The 18,215-nt window shown below is 37.5% G+C and overlaps 2 protein-coding genes across 3 annotated transcripts in view; one reads left to right on the top strand and one right to left on the bottom strand.

Annotated features, from left to right (window-relative positions):
- CUNH9orf85 (chromosome unknown C9orf85 homolog) overlaps positions 1–5,415 on the bottom strand; it is a 49,452-nt gene extending 44,037 nt beyond the window's left edge. Inside the window, exon 1 of the mRNA XM_090275865.1 lies at positions 5,067–5,415. Within this exon, the coding sequence (XP_090131991.1) occupies positions 5,067–5,186 (120 nt within the window). The 5' untranslated portion in view covers positions 5,187–5,415. The remainder of the gene's footprint in view (positions 1–5,066) is intronic.
- Positions 5,416–6,195: 780 nt separating this feature from the next.
- The window catches only part of ABHD17B (abhydrolase domain containing 17B, depalmitoylase), a 33,857-nt gene continuing 21,837 nt past the window's right edge, over positions 6,196–18,215 (top strand). Inside the window, exons 1-2 of one of the 2 annotated variants that reach the window (XM_090274173.1) lie at positions 6,196–6,257; positions 8,352–8,509. The gene's annotated coding sequence lies outside the window, so the exon portion shown is untranslated. The remainder of the gene's footprint in view (positions 6,258–8,351; positions 8,510–18,215) is intronic. The other variant, XM_090274172.1, reaches the window with a different exon arrangement.

Genomic DNA, 18,215 nt, shown 5'->3' with positions numbered 1-18,215 from the left:
GTGTATCAAGTATACACAGTGAATAACACACTTAAGTATCAAATATTAGCTATTATTAACAAAACAATAGTTCCAAAATTATTTAGAGTGTATAGCCTCAGATTTTCATTTTCCTTTTTCATTTCAAAGTAAAGACAAGAGTTTCCCAGAAATGAGTGTTCCCCCCAAAATTATTTCAGGTTCAGTAGGTATTATGTAAACCAAAGGTTTCCACAGCCAAGCAAGTTTGGGTTGACTTAACTTTTTTAAACTGGAAAACACCTCAGTGCATTATGCTAACGAACACTATGACTCCCTAAAACCAAGATCTACTTTATAGTATTTCCAAAGTAATGTGACCATGAAATGGACTCCAGCCCTATCTAGAATATCATGTAATCCTAGGGCCTTAGGGCCCTTAGGAATGCTAGTAAAAACAATGCTGACTATGTATATAAAACAAATGGCATCCTTCAGAAGATGATATATGCTCTTCCTATTTTAGTTAAATGATATGCATCCTTCAGATCTCAGGAAAGCTTTTTTAACCCTGCAAACTTAACCAAATCTTCCTGAAAGATACCCCTCAGGGTACTCTTAGACTTTTCCTTCATAGCTCTTACTGACATTTGTATTAACATACTTGAGACATTATTTGATTAATGCCTGTCACCTTGCCCACCAAACCATTAGCTTCAATTAAAGTCATGCCAGTATATTATGCTCAACTCTATACCCTTAAGATAGAAACATGATGTTTGATAACAGATGTGGAACAAATATGTGAATACAAGAATTTCACTGCAGCTTTATTTGTCATAGTGAATAACTTTATTAATATGAAAATAATAAGCCCTGGCTGGTGTGGCTCAGTAGATTGAGCGCCGGCCTGCAAACCAAAAGGTCACTGGTTTGATTAAAATAAAGGAAGTAACTTAGTCCACACATACTATAGAATATTATACAGCCATTAAAAAGAATGAGATTAATCTTTATGTTTTGACACACCTACTTTACTAAATAAGAAAGAAAAATGAATTTTATTACATACAGGGTGGGCACAGGTTTACAGTGGTGAGTATGTAAAACAGTTTATTCTTGTATTATTATTTATTAATTATAGTATTATTTTCCATATGAACAACTGTAAACCTGCCTTTGCCCACCCCTGCCTATGTCTAAAAACATACACATCAAATTGTTAACAGTGAGTATACCTGAAGAGAAATAGGGCTTGGAAAGGGTACTTTCGTTTCTATACTTTATGCACTTCTCTGTTATCATTATTATTATTAGATTTTATATGTTTACTTTTAGAGAGAGGGAAAGGGAAGAGGAAAAGAAACATTAATGTGCAAGAGGTACATCAATTGGTTCACACCCTTCTGGGGACCCAGCCTGCAACCCAGGTATGTACACTGACTAAGAATCAATTTGCAGGCTGGAGCTCAATCCACTGAGCCACACCAGCGAGGGCTCATTTCTTTATTATTTCAATATTCTTCAACAAGTATGCATTTCTTCTCTAATATTTTTAGGTTTTGAGCAACAGCAAGTCCACATAAATTATATATTTTATGCTTAGTTCATATTTGTATCATTATTTCTTAAACATATTTTTGTAATGATCCCCATAGCAACCTTAAGAAGAAAGTAAGACAGCAGATAGTACTAACGCCACATTGTAGATTGAAAACAATAGGTATAACTACCTACCATCACACAGCAAAATAAACGAGCACTGGGGTCAAAATGCAGCTCTTTTTCCTTAGTCTAGTGTTCTTCTCGTTACACAGCATTGCCTTTCCAATAAGAATCACAAGGCTGTCTTAATAATATCTATATTTTAGTACCAAATGACTACAAGAGATTTAATCTTATTTCCACCTCTTCAGGTCCCATGAGGGCAATGCAGGTAAATGGCCATAGAGGCCTCTTTTAAATAACCCCAGTGAAGGTGAAGTTTTAAAATCCTAGTGTAAGCTCCTCACTATTAGACAACTCTCTTATATTAAGCTAAAATTTACCTCTGTTAGTTTCCAAGTTTGGTCATTTGGAATGCCACAGAACAAGCTTCCCTCCACTTTCAGAAAATATTCAAGTATATGAAGACAGCTATTACTTCTGTCCTTTTGGGAAAGGGTGCTTTCCCTATATAAATTTCCCAATAAAACACCTGTCATTATCCATCTTCTAATTTCAGTGAAGTCCTGAAAAACTGCTTGGCAGAAGAGAAGGGGAACTATCATGCAAGACTCCTACGAAATAATGATGTGCACGTAGTCAATTGTGGCTACAATTCTTTAAGGAGAATTACAGAGAATCATGCACTTCTTATCACTCCCTCTTTGTTAGATGTCACTGAATCAAATAGCTCTCTGATCTAAAGTATAGGAATGAAGTCAGGGTCAGATGCTTCTGACAAAATTTTGGCTTTAGATAGCAGCCTCTAGCTGGCTCCAGAATTTGTTATAATTGCAGCCAATTATTAGTCCTACATTAGACAGATGAATAATCAACCTAACTATCTTTCCTCAGTAAAATTCTTCTTGCTGTTTTTGTCACTACCTCCAATAACAAAACACCTGGTGTTTATACCAATAGACAAATGAGGCTTTTTCACAATTTAAAAAGCAAAGGAATTAATGATAAAAGTTATGAACAAAATTAAAACTTAGTGACTAAATTTGAGACTCATGAAAAGATTTAAGATGACAATAACATGGCTGTTAGATAACACCAAGAAAATAAACAGTAAGAAGTACAAGAAGTCTATGAAGAACTGCTAGCACAAGAAGTACAAGTTCAAGAAGTTTTGTACTTCAGTACAAGTACAGTAAGGTAGCTAAATAGTTATTAAAACTGCTTTTTTTTTTAGCATCTGATGAAACACAGTCAGATTTAAAAGCTTGTGCCAAAACTTACAGCAAGAATACAGGACCAGACAGATATCTATTGGGAACAGCACAGCTTTTTATTCGGGTTTACCTATTGATAGTAGTCACAAACTTGGGAAAGTCTTCCCAAATGTTGCTTCAGTTTTTGGTGTTTTTTTTTTTTCTTCCTGAATTTGAACCTAAGGTAAAGAAGAGGTTCCCTGAGCACTTAATTAAAAATATCCCTCTTTACTGAACTGTCTTTCCCCTCATCAGAGTTTATTATAATTCATAACTATATGTTTTTGTGCTTGCTTATTGTCCAATGACTCAGGAAACTATAAACTCCTTCAAGACAAAGTAAACTCTTTTTAACATTGTATGCACTTGAGCATTGGGCCCTGTGCATGGAGTGTACTCATTAAATATTTGTAGAGTTAGTGAAGACAGAAAGAAAAAAGGAAAAGGGGAGCACAAGTTACCATAAACGGTTTGCTTTCAACATTAATTCCTCAATGTTGAGAACTTAATCACTTGTTGGACACTTACTGTGATCTAGGTCTTTTTTATTTTTAAGATTTCATTTATTTATTTTTAGAGGGAAAGGGAGGGAGAAAGAGAGGGAGAAACATCAATGTGTGGTTGCCTCTCACATGCCCCCAACTGGGGGACTGGCCCTCAACTCAGGCACGTGTCCTAACTGGGAATCAAACCTGTGACCTTTTGGTTCGCAGGCCAGTGAGCCACACCAGCCAGGGCAATGATCTAGATCTTTTATATTCGTTATTTAGTTTAGCCTCACAACAATCCTGCCAGGTTGGTCATTTGAAACTAAAGTACAGCTCAGAGAAATTCGTCGTCGTCGGCAGCCGTCCGTCTCGAGAGACGATGGTGTAGCTTCTTAAAAGTCTATCTGCACCGCCGAGAATGGCTGTGCAGTCCGACTCGGGAGTGACACGGTATCTGTCTCCTCCCGTGTTGAATCGACATCTTGCGATGACGCTGGAGTGTCCTCTCCAGTGAAGCTGAAGCTACAGAGCCTGGGCAGGGTGATATGGAGGGTCTGCTGTTGCCCATGCAGCAGACCCCCCCTCTCTTCGCAGCTGAAGGGTCCAAGGGAAAGACGGAGTCAATACAGCTTGGCTTCAGGTGCGCCGCAGGAGTTGCCGGTGTTGACTACAACGTCAAACCGCCTTAGGGACTCCGGCTCCGGATTTTCTGTCGGGGTTTACTCCCTTAGCCTTTCCCCTGAAGAGGTATGCCGCAAGGCAGCGGAGGTTTTTTGGAGTCAGAGTTTTCCTTCTCTGATGTGCCCTGACTGGAAGATCGAACCAGCGACACTTAGCTCGCAGGCCGACGCTCAATCCACTGAGCCAAACCAGCCAGGGCCCTCAGAGAAATTAAATATTAAATAATTCACTTAAGCCACATATCTAGTAAATTTGAACTCCAGTTTATGTGTCTATCAGGTTTATCTGATGTGATGGTGGCCCCAAGATGCCCTGTCTTCAATGATTTCCTCTCCCATAGGATCATGGAGAAGTTAGAGGGGCAGACACCTACAGTAAATTAGTAGTTGTATACAACCCAACAGCTCTGGCTAGTAGACAGTACGAATTTTCTTCCAGCTTACACAAATCCCGCTAAAGAAGTAAATGACTTATTTAAAGCAAAACAAGCTTTTTACATTAATGAAGCGATTTGATCCTCAAAACAATCTTTACAAAAGAGACTGCAGTACTACCCATTGTGTTGGTGAGAACACCGGGGGTAAATGCGCTTAACCCTTCACATTCTTCCTACGAATTTATGGGTTTAGGGTTTTCCAAGAATAGTTGCTGCATAAACTTGGTACAAAATCTTAATATACTCTCGAACCATAATCCTCGTTTTCCTACTGCAAATATGTGATCCAGATGGGAGCGTTCAACAACTCAATTTACCCATTTGCACTTCAGGTTTGATGAGGGTCCCATTCACTTTGTGCAATTATTTAAGTGCTGACTGCCAAATACATTCATAAGACAACATATCCAGGTCAAAGAGCGGGTGTGGGAATATCATTTTGGAAAGGGTTGCACTGCAGCCAAAACTAACTCTGGGCTGCGGTCCACACTCACCCTCGCTAAGTCCTTTCATTTCCTCTTTCCCCTCCACTGAACCATTCATTCCTTCCTGGAGTCAGATTTCGTGCAACAGGCAGGTTCCTACCTTGGTCTGAACACTCTTATCAAACTTGTCATTTTTGAAGCTAAACGTATTCTGATGTCTCTGAGGCCTGGAACGGGCCACATTCCCTTTCTGGGAGCTCATCGCCGAAATCACAATCATCAAGCGCCGGGACAAGGAAGATGCAAAAATGGACCAAGATGCCAGGAACTACCTCTGGAGTAGACGCCTCTGTCGCTGACCCGGAAGGAACTTATCTAGCTTTTCCGCTCCGCCCCGCCTCCGTAAGCCGACAAGACTCCGTGCGGAGGTCAAGGGATATCCTCAGCCCCTCGCTAACTTCAAGGCTCTTGCACGGGGCCAGGACTCGCTCCCTCCTTTTTACCTCTCTCTCAAACCCACCAGAAATCCCACTTTCTTCGAAGCGAGAATTCCCCCATTGGTCCGAATTGGGCAGTTGATCAAAGCAGAGGTGCAGGGAACTTTTATTTCTATTGGTCCTTCTTTTCCGCAATCCCCGCCTCTTGCCGACTCAGCTCTGCCTCTCCTGGCGCCCGACTCCGCATGGCGAATTGTGATTGGTGGAAGTCGGGCGGCTGCGTCCCTCCCCCGGCCCTCTTGCAGGCTTGAGCCCAGGTCAGCTTTGGCATCTTCATCCAGTCAGTGACCAACTCCTGGCTTAGCAAGTGTTCTGCTGGTTCCCCTCGGTTCCCTTCCAGGCTTCCTCTCGCCACGAGGGCGAGCGCAGCGGCTGTCAGGCTCAAAAGGATCAAAGAAGGGAGAATTGAAGAGAAGAAAGACCTGGCTGGGTCTGGGTGGTGTCTGCAGTGCCAGAAAGGGCGGCGGTGGTGGTGGCGGCGGCGGCGTCAGCTGCGACCACGGCCACTCGGGACCTGAGGCCCGAGAGCAGCTGGCGGCGGCGGCAGCTTCAGCCCCTCGCGCCGGGGCCGTTAGTCAGCAGAACACGAGCCCAGGTGGAGGATCAAGGCCGTTGCGAGGAGGCGGAACTCGGGAGCGCGAGTGGGCCCTCTCGGGCGCTGCCGTCTTTACTCGTCCAGTCGCCGGGGACAGCAGCCCTCGTCCCTTCTCTGCCGGGCCCGTCCGCAGTCCGGGAGAATCCGGCGGCGGCGGCGGCAGCACTGCGGATCGCACCTTGTGGAGGACAGCGCGTCGGCAGAGCTACTCTTCCAGCCCTTTCTGCCAGACACCTTGGCTGGTGCCCCTCAGGTGCAGGTGCGTGAGGCCGGGCTTGGGGAGGGGGCGCTAGGCCCGGAGCTGCAGGGCGGGAGGGACGAGAAGCGGCCGGGCGGGGGAGGGGAACAGGAGGCGTCTTTGTTGTTGGAGACCGGGGTCCCATTGGACTCCCGGGAAAGGCAGGAAAGCCCCTTCATATTGGGTCTGGGTTTTGGAGGGGCTCCTCCGGTGGTTCCGTGAAAAGGAAAAGGTAGAATAGGGTGTCTGTGGTTGGTGAGGCTGCGGGAATCTGGGGGCAGAGAAAGGACGGACTGACGACTAGGAAAGGTCTTGGGTCCTCCTTGCCGAGAATTGTCTCATATCGCTTCCTTTGCTTTTCTCCTGTGGACCGATAGGATAGATGAGGTCAGGTTCACTGTGAGATTCGCGGTACAGTACCTGCGAGCTTTCTCCTGAATGTCCGTGCTCGTGTGTCAGCCTCGGTTGGATATGGGATCTGCCTAGTGATTTGTATATTTCAGTCGGGCAGCAGGGTTCTTTTTCTCTAGACGGGAGAACTTTAATCTTAACTATTTTCCAACTCTAGGTTATACTCGTTAGGAATTTTGAATTGGATAATTGGAGTTTATGTTTGGGTTTTTTTAAATCCTGGAACAAAAGTTCTGTCAAGGTAGATTGTATCATTGTAAAGGTCTTCTGTAAAGAGAGTTTAACCCCTCTTGTTTAAAAAGAAAAAATGCTCATAGTGATCCGTGGTGAAATTTACAGTGCCTGGGCGCATATGTATATTATATACATATAATATATACATATACTTCTTTTTTCTTTAAACTGCTTTAAGTCAGTGTGAAGTCAATTTGGTAAACAAAAGGATGGATAACGGAATACAGAGGGTGACCTTTAAATTTTGGCTGTTTATGAAAAGGTATTCCTGTTTAAATTAATACTTTTTGTAATATGTAATACTTGATATGCAAGAGGATTCATTGTTTTTATTCAAGGCTCCAATTAACAAAATGAATTTGAGTAAAAAGTCAGGTACGTTTACATTAACAGGGAGACTTAAACTAAAACGAACTTTTCTTCATAAAGAGTTTATCTTTTCACATTTTTATAGCATAAACTCACTTGGGTGATATGGCTAATATCTAATAACCAGTGTTTTGGTAATGGTCACAATTGCACTGGTCTGATTTAAGACTGTCCAACTCTTTGCTTGTTAAATTTTATTTTGGGAGTAGGGGTAGTGGGTTTCTTGAAGCAGTGGAGATAGTCATGATCCCACTAATAAAAAATATAACATCCCTGTTGTGTAACAATTGCTATATTATTTGAGACAGAAAATGAATAGCACTCTCACCACCCGTATTTTGACCTCTCATTTCTCCCGCTCTAGTATTAATAAGGTTAATTGGCAAGGATGGGATTAGATTTTTAACAGGCCTAGGCAGTTTTAATTTTGTCCCTCACTGTATGGTACTGTAGTAAATCAGTGGCTTGTTTTCTTGAGTATTTTTGGCAGTTTTGAAATGGGTATGAAGTGACATTAACAATTTTCAGTATCACTGACAAAATTACCATAAAGCGTCATGACAAAATAATGTTTTGGTAGCTTAATGGATACAGAATTGGTCTGCAGTTCCAGGTCAGCTATGCCACATCTGACTCAGTTTCTCCATCTGTGATAGGGCTAATAAAATGTACCACCTGCTCACGTTATACAAAGGGCAGTGAGAATTAACAGTTACTCTGGTTATGTGACATTGATTGTTTTAGTTAAATAAGAGTATAATGCAGTTCTCTTATTTTGTTTTTGTATTATCAATTTCAATTTCTTGGTGCATTAGCATAGAAATGGTTACAGTAGAGAGAATGCCTACCTGTATACCATTTAGGAATTAATAAACTGTTTCTTCCATGTCAAGATTGATGTTATATTTTTAGAATCAGTGATGATGAGAAAAGAAAGTAACAGATTAACTTGGTTGGTTTATTTCCTGATAGGTTTTATTTCTAATGTATCCAGGTACTCTTGTTAAAATTTTCTCACATGCATTGCCCTATATGTTTCTCAAACCCAAAATGATGTTTCATGACTTCTTCTTCTTTTTTTTTTTTACAAATGAAATAAAGCCCAGAGAATTTAATTTGAATTGCCTAACGCTACACAATATGTGAGATACAGACTTGAGACTTGAAGCTGAGTTTTTTGACTAGTCCCAAATCCTTTGCCTCTGGAGCAGTGTTTTCCGAACACCTGTCGGGACCCCCAACAGTTTTTGCTACTTCAGGTAAAATGAGAAATAACATAGCAATATAAGCACTGGCGACGTACAAAACAAACTGAAGCTTCCTCATAGTACTTTATATACCCCTCTTCATTCCTACACCCTTTTTCCCCCGTTCCCGACCACTGACCCCACATTGACATGCATCCTTCGTGTCCATGTGTTTATACTTTACTACTTACCTTTATATCCATGAACATTATATAGTTTTCTTTGGTTGCTTTAAGACTTTAAATATGATGTTTGTATCTGTATCTTACTTTCTTCACTTAAGTTTGCCAAGATTTATCTGTGTTTATTCAGGTAGTTCTAGTTTATTTTTACCGCAGTATGGTATATGTTCAACATTATGTGACTATATCAGGTTTCTTTTGGTCATTTTAGTTGTTTTAAATTGTTTGCTTATTTTAGTTGTTTCCAATTGTTTGCTTATTAAACAGTACTTTAGGGAATATTCTTGTATATGTTGACTCGTGCTCATGTTTCTGTAGGGCAGTGGTTCTTGACCCTATACAGTATCCCATTTTTATAGAAATACTTTGCAACTTCCCCAATACTGTTCTAAAATAAAATTCATAATAATAAACAAACATTCATATTTTTTAAAGAAAGTAATGCCCTTACTAAAATATAAGAAATAATTTATAACAAAGTAATATAATAGTTTGGGGTTCAACTACACTCTTAATCTTGCTATCAAGTGTGATAGTAGACCAGAACATCAGAATTCCTGGAGCTTGTTAAAAATCAGAAGTTCAGGTCCTACCCTACTAACTCAGATGTTGAATTTTAAGAAGATTCCCAGATGATTTGTGTGTGCATTTAAGACTTAAGAAGCACTGCTGGAAGAAATAATAGTAATCAGCTAATTTGCACCAATGGGTAGTATCGCCATGAATAGGACAGCTACTACTGTAGATTAAAACAGGTGTGTTGAATTGGCCGTTCACTGTTGATAAACTTTTCAGTAAAGTTTAAACTAAAATGAAAGTGGTCTTATCTCTTTAAACAGTAAGTTGCATTCTTAAAATTTTTCATCTGTATTAAAACAACAAATATTTTGTGTTGGATTCTACTTATAAATATCTGACCTTATATTTTCTCTCCCTGTTCCTTTAAATGAGTGTCCCGCAGAACGTTCAAAACACATTCAGGAGTGCCCCCCATTCATTATAGCAACTAAAAGCCAACATTGCGGAAGACCGTCCTGGTATATAAATCTAGTAGTAGTAGTAGCAGCTTACTAGAACACAGGTAGATGCTGCTGCTTCAACTGTATTCGATAACTACCATTTTTCTCTCCAAAGTGTTTGTCTCAGTAATGGATGAGAAGGTCTATTTTCCCATCTTTCAAATACTTGAGACTTCTTAAGTTTTGCCATTCTAAGGAACATGAAATGGTACCTCATTGTAGTTTCATTTGCATCTCCCCAATTAGTCCTGGAATTAAGAACACTTTCATTTATTTTTAGCAATTCATGTTCCTTTTCTATTAATTACTTGAGGTGTTTTTTTGTTTTTTTTTTTAATGTGATTGTTTATCTTGCTGATTTGTAAATGCTTTTTCTATATTCTGGTAACAATACTTGATAGGCTTTACAAATATCTTTCCAGTCTTTAGTATGCCTTTTCACTTTAAATATGGTGCCTTTTGATGACTAGATGTTCTTATTTTAATGTCAGGTTTAATCTTTTATGATTGTGCTTTTTCTCTTTAAAGGAAGTATTCTCTATCCTGAGGTTATAGATTCTGTTACAGCTTTTTTTAAAGCTTTACTTTTTCAACATTATATCTTAAATTTACAAAGAACTTTTTATGTAATGCGGTGTTTATGAATCGAAATTATGTCAATTTTATGTTAATGTATTCTGATGAAATTGCTATATTATATTTCATATGCAATGTCCCTTTTTTTAAAGGATTTTATTCATTTTTAGAGAGAAGGAAAGGGAGGGAGAAAGCACTTAATCCACTGAGCCACTCCAGCCAGGGCATGTAATGTCTTTTTGTTGTAAAATTAAACTTTGGCAACTGTCATTCCAACTTTTTTTTTTTTTTAATTTAGCTGGTCTTTAAAATTCGTAAGTTTTGAGCCCTATCCGCTGTGGCTCAGTTGGTTGGGTGTCCGTCCCGCGAAACGCAGGGTCATGGTTCTCTGGTTGGGGCACTTGCGAGAGGCAGCCAGCCTATCGATGTTTCTCTCGTATTGATGTTTCTCTCTCTTTCTCTCTCCCATCTCTTCTAAAAATTTAAAAAGTAATTTTTTAAAAAAGAAATCCATAAGGTTTGAGAACCATTTCTTCAAAGTACTCTTATTCCTGTGTTTCATCTGTCTCCCATTCAGCATCTAAAACATAGAAAGTGAACAGGCAATCTTCAGTACTGATTTTCTATCATTTGTATCCTCTGCATTCCACAGTTTATTTTACATGTTTTTTCGTCACTTTATTCTGGTTAGAATTTTTTTAAATGATAGTTAATAACCCTAATTTTTAAACATAATCTCAGAGTAAATTTAAGTACTTTAATGTTAATTTGGCTCAGATATAGGCCCTAACTATTTTGTTTTCCCAAGAATTAAAAGCAAGAATGGTTAACAAGTTTTTGCATATAGGTAAAGATGAAAAGTGGGAAAGGAAAAATGGGTGAGTCTTCTGTGAATTAGTCACTGTTATAGGTTTGGTGGGTTACATCTGTAAACGAATCAAAGGTCCCTGACTTCCTAGAGCTTTTCCCACCTAGCAGAGGCCCATAGGCAATATGGACAATTAAATAAATAAATATATGTTAGAAAGTAATAAATACTTCTAAAGAAGTACAGAAGGGTAAGGGGGACTTACTAAATAAAGAGGTTAGAGTAGATCTCATTGAGAAGGGGAGAATGAGCTGAGAAGTGTAGTGAGGGCATTGGCTATACATGAAGAAGGCATTTGCAAATCTTGGAAGACTGGACAGACAGAATGTAATCTTTTAAGTTAAACCTGTGTTCCTGGCTCTCCCATTTAAGTTGTGTGAATTTGGTCAAGTTAATTGACTTAACAGCTTGAAGCCTTGATTTCCTCATGTGTAAAAGGATGATAAGCTGAGCAAAGTATTATTAAGATAAAGGAGATAATAAGTGAAAGCATCTACCTCAACCCCCCACCTAGTTCTCATGTAGTACTCTATATTTTCATAGCATTTATCACAGTGTATAATAATCTGTGTCTTTAGTTGATAAATTTTATCTCACCCATTCAGAAATATTAATAAGAAGAACCAGTCAGTGTGGTAACATAGTTCATTAACAGTCATTTGTAAAATAACTTTACATCTGTTTAAGGATCATCTTATGCAGATTTGTTCAGAAAATGTTTTGTATTTATAGTGTCCTTATGCTAGAGCTCCACATTGTTTTATTATAGGTATTGGCTTGTTTATCACCACACATCATCTTTGTGATTGAGACAGTAGATATGTATCATTTTGCACTTAAAGGAATCGAGCGGTTAAATGGCATAAAGTGACACAAAGTCAAGGAGATTTTGGATCACATCTGATTACATTTGACTATATTTTTACTATGTTCCCCATTTTCTTCAATATTGCTAAAAATTGACTAAATTATAAAAGCAAAACTATGTGGCTTATGTTATGTAATGGCCTTTGGAAAATCTCTAGGACACAATATTTTATTGGGTTGGCCAAAAAGTCTGTTTTCTGTAAAATAAAAGATGCATTTTTCATTTTCACCAATAACTTTATTATTGATTTGGATATTTTTAGTATGTCTGCTATCTCCCACGTGGTATAACGTTGATTGTTCTCAATTATAATGTCTCTATTTGATCACTACCAACTTCAGCTGGTCTACCTAACCTGGAGCATCATCCAGTGAGAAATCCCCAGCATGAAACTTCAAAAACCACTTTTAACACATTCAGTCAGTCAGAGCACCTTCTCCATACACTATACAAATCTTTTTTTGCATTTCAGTTGTGTTTTTAACTTTTCTTGAAATAATAAAGCATACTACTCTGAAAATGTGTATTTTCTTCCATCTTCAATATTAAAATGGCTGGGCAAAAATTCACTTATTTTGATAAGTTTTTTTTTAAAGTGCATGCTGATATGGAACCCAATAGTTATTACTTTATTTCAGTTTTCTGTCATGAAGTGTTCTCATTGTCTAAGGAGATGATATTAGAATTAGCAATAGAGCTGGAAGTTTTTCCCCTTACAAATGCATAATGCTAAAAAGTTTCTTTTAATTATGTCTGTCTTGGAGTATTTAAAATTTATTTTTAATATGTAGTCAAAGAAGGTTAAGAAAATAAATATATGTTTAATGTAGGTCAGAATGAATAAGAAGGGGTTTGAAATACCCTCATAACTTAGGAAGGCAATTCTTTATTCCAGTCCCAGCACACCGGAAGTGAAGCCAGTGTCTCCAAGAACAACATTAGAAGACATCAGTTTATCAGTTTCAATAAACTTGTTTGGTTTCTGAATTTAGAAGATTGATCTTAAATGTGTTTTTAAAATCAATTGAAATAATTCCTGTAATACTTTTCCCCAAAATGCCATCCACAAACAGTGACCTAGATATTTTGTTTCTGATTAGTATACTGCTTGGTGTACTGATAATCTTTAACTCCCTAGCTTTGTCACCCCCACCTCCAAATGTAAAAATTATTCTCTGCACATGAATTATCAGCAAGAAAATAATGCTGATCAGTAACTTGTTTTGGCATGCTTATACTTGAAACACTACAGGTTACATTTTATTAAGTTTTTCAGAGACCTCAATGTCACTTTAATTAAAGGTTTACGGCAATAAAGTTAATAGGAGTGAGGACTTTTTAAAAATCATACATTAAGGACATTCTGATACAATCCACAAGGGTTAAAATGGCTTTCAATTTCTTTCTTAGAATCTATAAGAAAACATTTTGAATCATGCGCTAATATATGCTTAGGCACACGCACAAAAAAGTTTCACTGAAGAGATTTTCTGTATGGTCAGTGTGAGCATGATTCAGGAAATTTTTCCCCCCTAGAGAAAAAAGTACAATTTAAACAGACTTTTTAAAAAACAGTAAAAGTTGTTTTATTTATTTGTAGGAATGAGTGGTAAATGGGGGAGGATTTTACCAACAGAGATGGGAACAGTGTGTACAAAGGCAAAGAAGCAAGAAAGAATGTTTCTGTTATTGAAGAACAATATATTCAGTAGAATGAATGAATAGTGTGGACAAAATGGGGCCACATATAAACCTGACAAGTTCAGATGAGGCCTGCATGGCAACTCAGACCTAAAGTAACCACATTAGGATGGTCTGAAATTAAAACTTTCTAACTAAAAGCAATTCTAGGCCGTGTCATGTCCTAGTAAAGATCCATTTTCACCTGAACTGAGCCAGTTGTCTTTTTGTATTTAAGATAACATACCAGATAATATACTTTTGGAATATCAAAGTAATTTCTTTTTTCTGGTCCTTTCAAAGCACAATCACCTCACCCTGGCTGGTGTGGCTCAGTGGATTGAGTGTAGGCCTGAGGAGCAAAAGGTTGCTAGTTCCATTCCCAGTCAGGGTACATGTCCAGGTTGCAGGCCATGGTTGGGGGCATATGAGAGGCAACCAGTCTGTTCTGCACATCATGTTTCTCTCCATCTTTCTCTTTTCCTGCCCCTCTCTCTAAAAATAAATAAATAAATATTTTATTTTAAAAAGCACAGTCACCTCACCAGAACAGAGACCAAAAATCGCCCCATTGTCATTTTCATGTTAATTACTGCTAACTGTCCTATACCTGCCTATGTAAAAGAATTACGGGTCTGTTCTCTTTACTTTTTATCCAATCCTAGAGATTGCTCCCTTTCACTTTCTCCCCTCTTCCTAACCTGTTCCCAGTGAATTTCATGTAGCACCCTTATGTCTTCCCCTTTTATTCTGATATATAAAATAAGCGCTTGAACTCGATTTCTGGGGCATTTTCTCAATCCCATGAGATTTTAGTTCCCAGCGATTGTCAGTTTGGTTCAGATAAACTCATAAAAATTCTTACAGGTTTGGGCGGTTCTAACATTGACAATAGGGAAGTGCTTAGAAAAAGGGTAGAGACCAGGAAGCAGAGAGGGTGAGGGAATTATGTGTGGCACACTAAAGAATTTAGATTTATTCAAGAGGGCTTATAAATTTCATTGAAAGCTTTTAATCAGGGAAGTGACATCGCCTTGTGACAGTGTTGTGTGGATTAGAGTGGTATGAGAAAGATTAGCCAGTGACTTTATACCATTAAATGAAAAGTGGCTGAGCCTAGGATGTGGCTGAGGGATGGAAAATACATAAGAGATAGGCCCTGATAAAATGAGAAGAATAAAGAGAGGAGGAAGGGAGATTAATGCTAAGGAGAATATCAGGGTCTATAGCTTAAGTAAAGGTCTGTGCTAGAGATTTAAGTTTTTAGATTTAGACATCATTATTGTATAAGCAGTACTTAAAGCCATGGGTGTGGTTGAGATAAAAAGACAGGAAGACAGAAGATTATCAAAGTGGTAGTTGAAGCCCTGGGTTCAAGTGGGATAAACGAAAGATAAGACAAAAGATGGCTAATCCGTTTTTTAAAAATTATTAATTAAATAAATAAGTAAGTAAAACCTTGGAAGAGGTTACCGAAAAATGAAGGTTAAAATTTATTTTCAAGAATGAAGGACAATAGTATTTAATGCCACAAAGTGATCTTTTTAAATTGAAGACAGAGAAATGCCCGGTGTACTTTGAAATTATAAGAGGTCATTCATCAGTGATCCTAAATGGAGTAACAATTTGATCATACATGTTAGATCACAATTCATTTGGGCCCAGTGGGGGAATAGTGGGGAGTTTGAGTCTGGAGGACACTCACTTAGTCGTTAGAATGTAGACACACATAATTTTTTTTTTTTTTTTTTGGAGTCTTGAATATGTTTACAAACAGAAGAGATGAACCAGTAGAGCAGGAGAGGCTGAAGATGCAGGAAACCTACACAGAAGATGACTGGTTAGGGTTAGGCCTGGTCTCTAAAGATGCTAAGAGGCATTGGAACCCTCCAGAATATGAATTGATTTATGTAGTCCAGAAAGAGATGATCAAATACATGCCTGCCTGTTCCAAGTAAAAGAACAAACTAATATAATATTATACATCCACCATAACTTAAAATAATTTTAAAAAGAACTCCTTTTTTTGAATCTAATATGCCAGGAATTTAAATTATGTCTCATTTAATGTTCGAAGCAACTCTGCAGTTTACATATAAGAAAATAAAGGCTCAGAGAAAAAGTGTCTAAAGCTACACAACTAGAAGACAATAACTAAGCTGTGATCTGATTGCATTTATGTATAATTCCAAAGCCTGGTAGTTCTAAAACTTTTGATTTGGGGGAACCAGTCAATTTCCGAAAACAGAGGAAGAGTAATAAGAGGCTACCAATTTAAGTTTAGTCCAGAAAAATTAAAACTTAGTGTCTGTGTTTAGTTCTTTACAAAAGTTTTGTTTTTCACAAAAAAATATTTTAATGTTAGACAAAGTATAAAGCATATAATCTCTGAATAAAAGGCAAACCTTTAAATTTACTAAACCGACTATTTTTGTCCTTAGCTTTTCTTATTTTGCCAAAGAATGATAAAAACATAGACTAGCATTGATCCTCAGGTCACCCTTGCCAACAAAGACTCATGAAATAACTTTGTATATAAAAATATAGTACATTAAAATTAATACTGCATTTTTTACATATTAGAAACTAATTCCATATTTTGTTTTGCTGCAAACTGACTTCTAAGGGTTCTTATTACCAAATTTCTAAGAAATTAATAAAATGAAATAGAAGCAAGTCTAAAAAATAGATAGCATTAATTCATGAACATTTCCTTTTGTTAATTTATTTGATACTTTGGGTTTTATTTATTATGGCTTTTAAAAATTGCTGAAAGACATTGAAAGTTAAATACTTTCCAGAATAAGAAATCAAATTGCTCTAGCAGTATTTTGTAACATTGCTTACTACCCTACCTTGTCCCAGTTGGGGAATATTATCCTGTATGCAGAAACTTACAGAAATGTAGACACTGCCAACCAGCTATAATAGTGTATCTTTAAATCAACACATAGGTTTCTACCAGAGTGAAAAATTGAGCTAGGGTCCATATTATTTTTCTCTTTAAATCTGAAGTTTTGCTTCTGCCTGTGATGGTACTGGAAAGTAATGAGAGTAATACAGGAAAAAAATATAAATGTTTAGGGGCTTAAACGCACCATGGCTGCCAACATTCTCCTTCCTGAAGTCGTGGAGCTATGGAGTTGTTAGCATGGTGTTCACTAATATCCCTTGATATTGATGCTAGTGGTGAAGATGAGAAGAACTTATTTTCTTGGCATCTGCGTATTCCGGTCATTGGGTGGTCTACTTTTAAGTTTGAGTTGGGATAAGGCTCTACCATTTGAGGTCTTCAGCAGTTACAGTTGGTCACCCTGACTAGATGGCAAGGCAAGGCACTTTTAAAACCATAATTGCTTTGGGGACTACAGGAACAAATCACTAATTTTATATATATCTATAGATATAGTCATATATATATCTATTATATATAGATAAGTATATAGATAGATTTTAAAGACTTTATTTATTTATTTTTAGAAAGAGAGGGAGAGAATCATCAATGAGTGGTTGCCTCTTGCACGCCCCCAACTGGGGACCTGGCCTGCAACCCAGACATGAGCCCTGACTGGGAATCGAACCAGCGATCTTTTGGTTTGCAGGCTGGCAAGCCGACACTCAATCCACTGAGCCACACCAGCCAGGGCACTCATTTATTTTAAATGCCCAAATCATTTCAAAATAAATGCTTCAAGGATACACATTTCATACCAAAGTAAACTCTCAAACATATGAGAATGTTCAGTTTGCCAATACAAAACTTATCTCTTCAAAGTAATTTGTTAATACTAGGCTATCTAAAATGACCTCTAAATTAATCATTTAGAAAGGGTTTCAAACTTTTTTTTTTTGTCCACCATCCAAATAACTCTTAAAAAATAACGTTCCAGCCTTGTTAAAGAATGCTCATGATATAACAATTTTAAAAATATAGTGTTATAACTTTATAATCAGGAATTGATTTGGTATGTTGCAGTTAATTGGCATTAACCAGATAAAGCATTAAATTAGTAAATTGTAATTATCCTCAGCTTAAGTTTATTTATTGTCTCTTGGGGATGATGCAGGGTTGGCAAAGTAGGTTTACAGTTCTGAGTACATGAAACAGTTTTTTCTTGTATTAAATAATTATTGTATTATTTTTCATATGAACAACTAACTGTAAACCTACTTTTGCCCACCCCAAAAGTCTGTCAGAAGGTGTTTTTAATCCATAGAGTATGATGTAAATACTATTTGTTATTTAGAATGGCTTCCAGAAAGATTTAAGCCATAAATTACATATATTAGTGTTTTTAATTTGGTTCAAAAGAACAAAACAAACCTATTTTGATTATATTTAGCATTATCTCAGTTAATATGCTGTCAGGTCTTGAGGTATAACTTCAGGTTCTTATTTGCTTTACTCTTTTCTCTTTCATTTAGTTAGTATTTAGTTTATTTTTGATCAGGCGCTGTCTGTATACTGCTGAAGAAAACACACATGGTCACTTACCTAGTAGTAAAGACAATAGGCATTAATCAA

Source organism: Furipterus horrens, unplaced genomic scaffold, assembly GCF_987537825.1.
Source record: "Furipterus horrens unplaced genomic scaffold, mFurHor1.1.pri manual_scaffold_4, whole genome shotgun sequence".
NCBI lineage: Eukaryota > Metazoa > Chordata > Mammalia > Chiroptera > Furipteridae > Furipterus > Furipterus horrens.
This window is presented reverse-complemented; position numbering and strand designations above follow the sequence as displayed.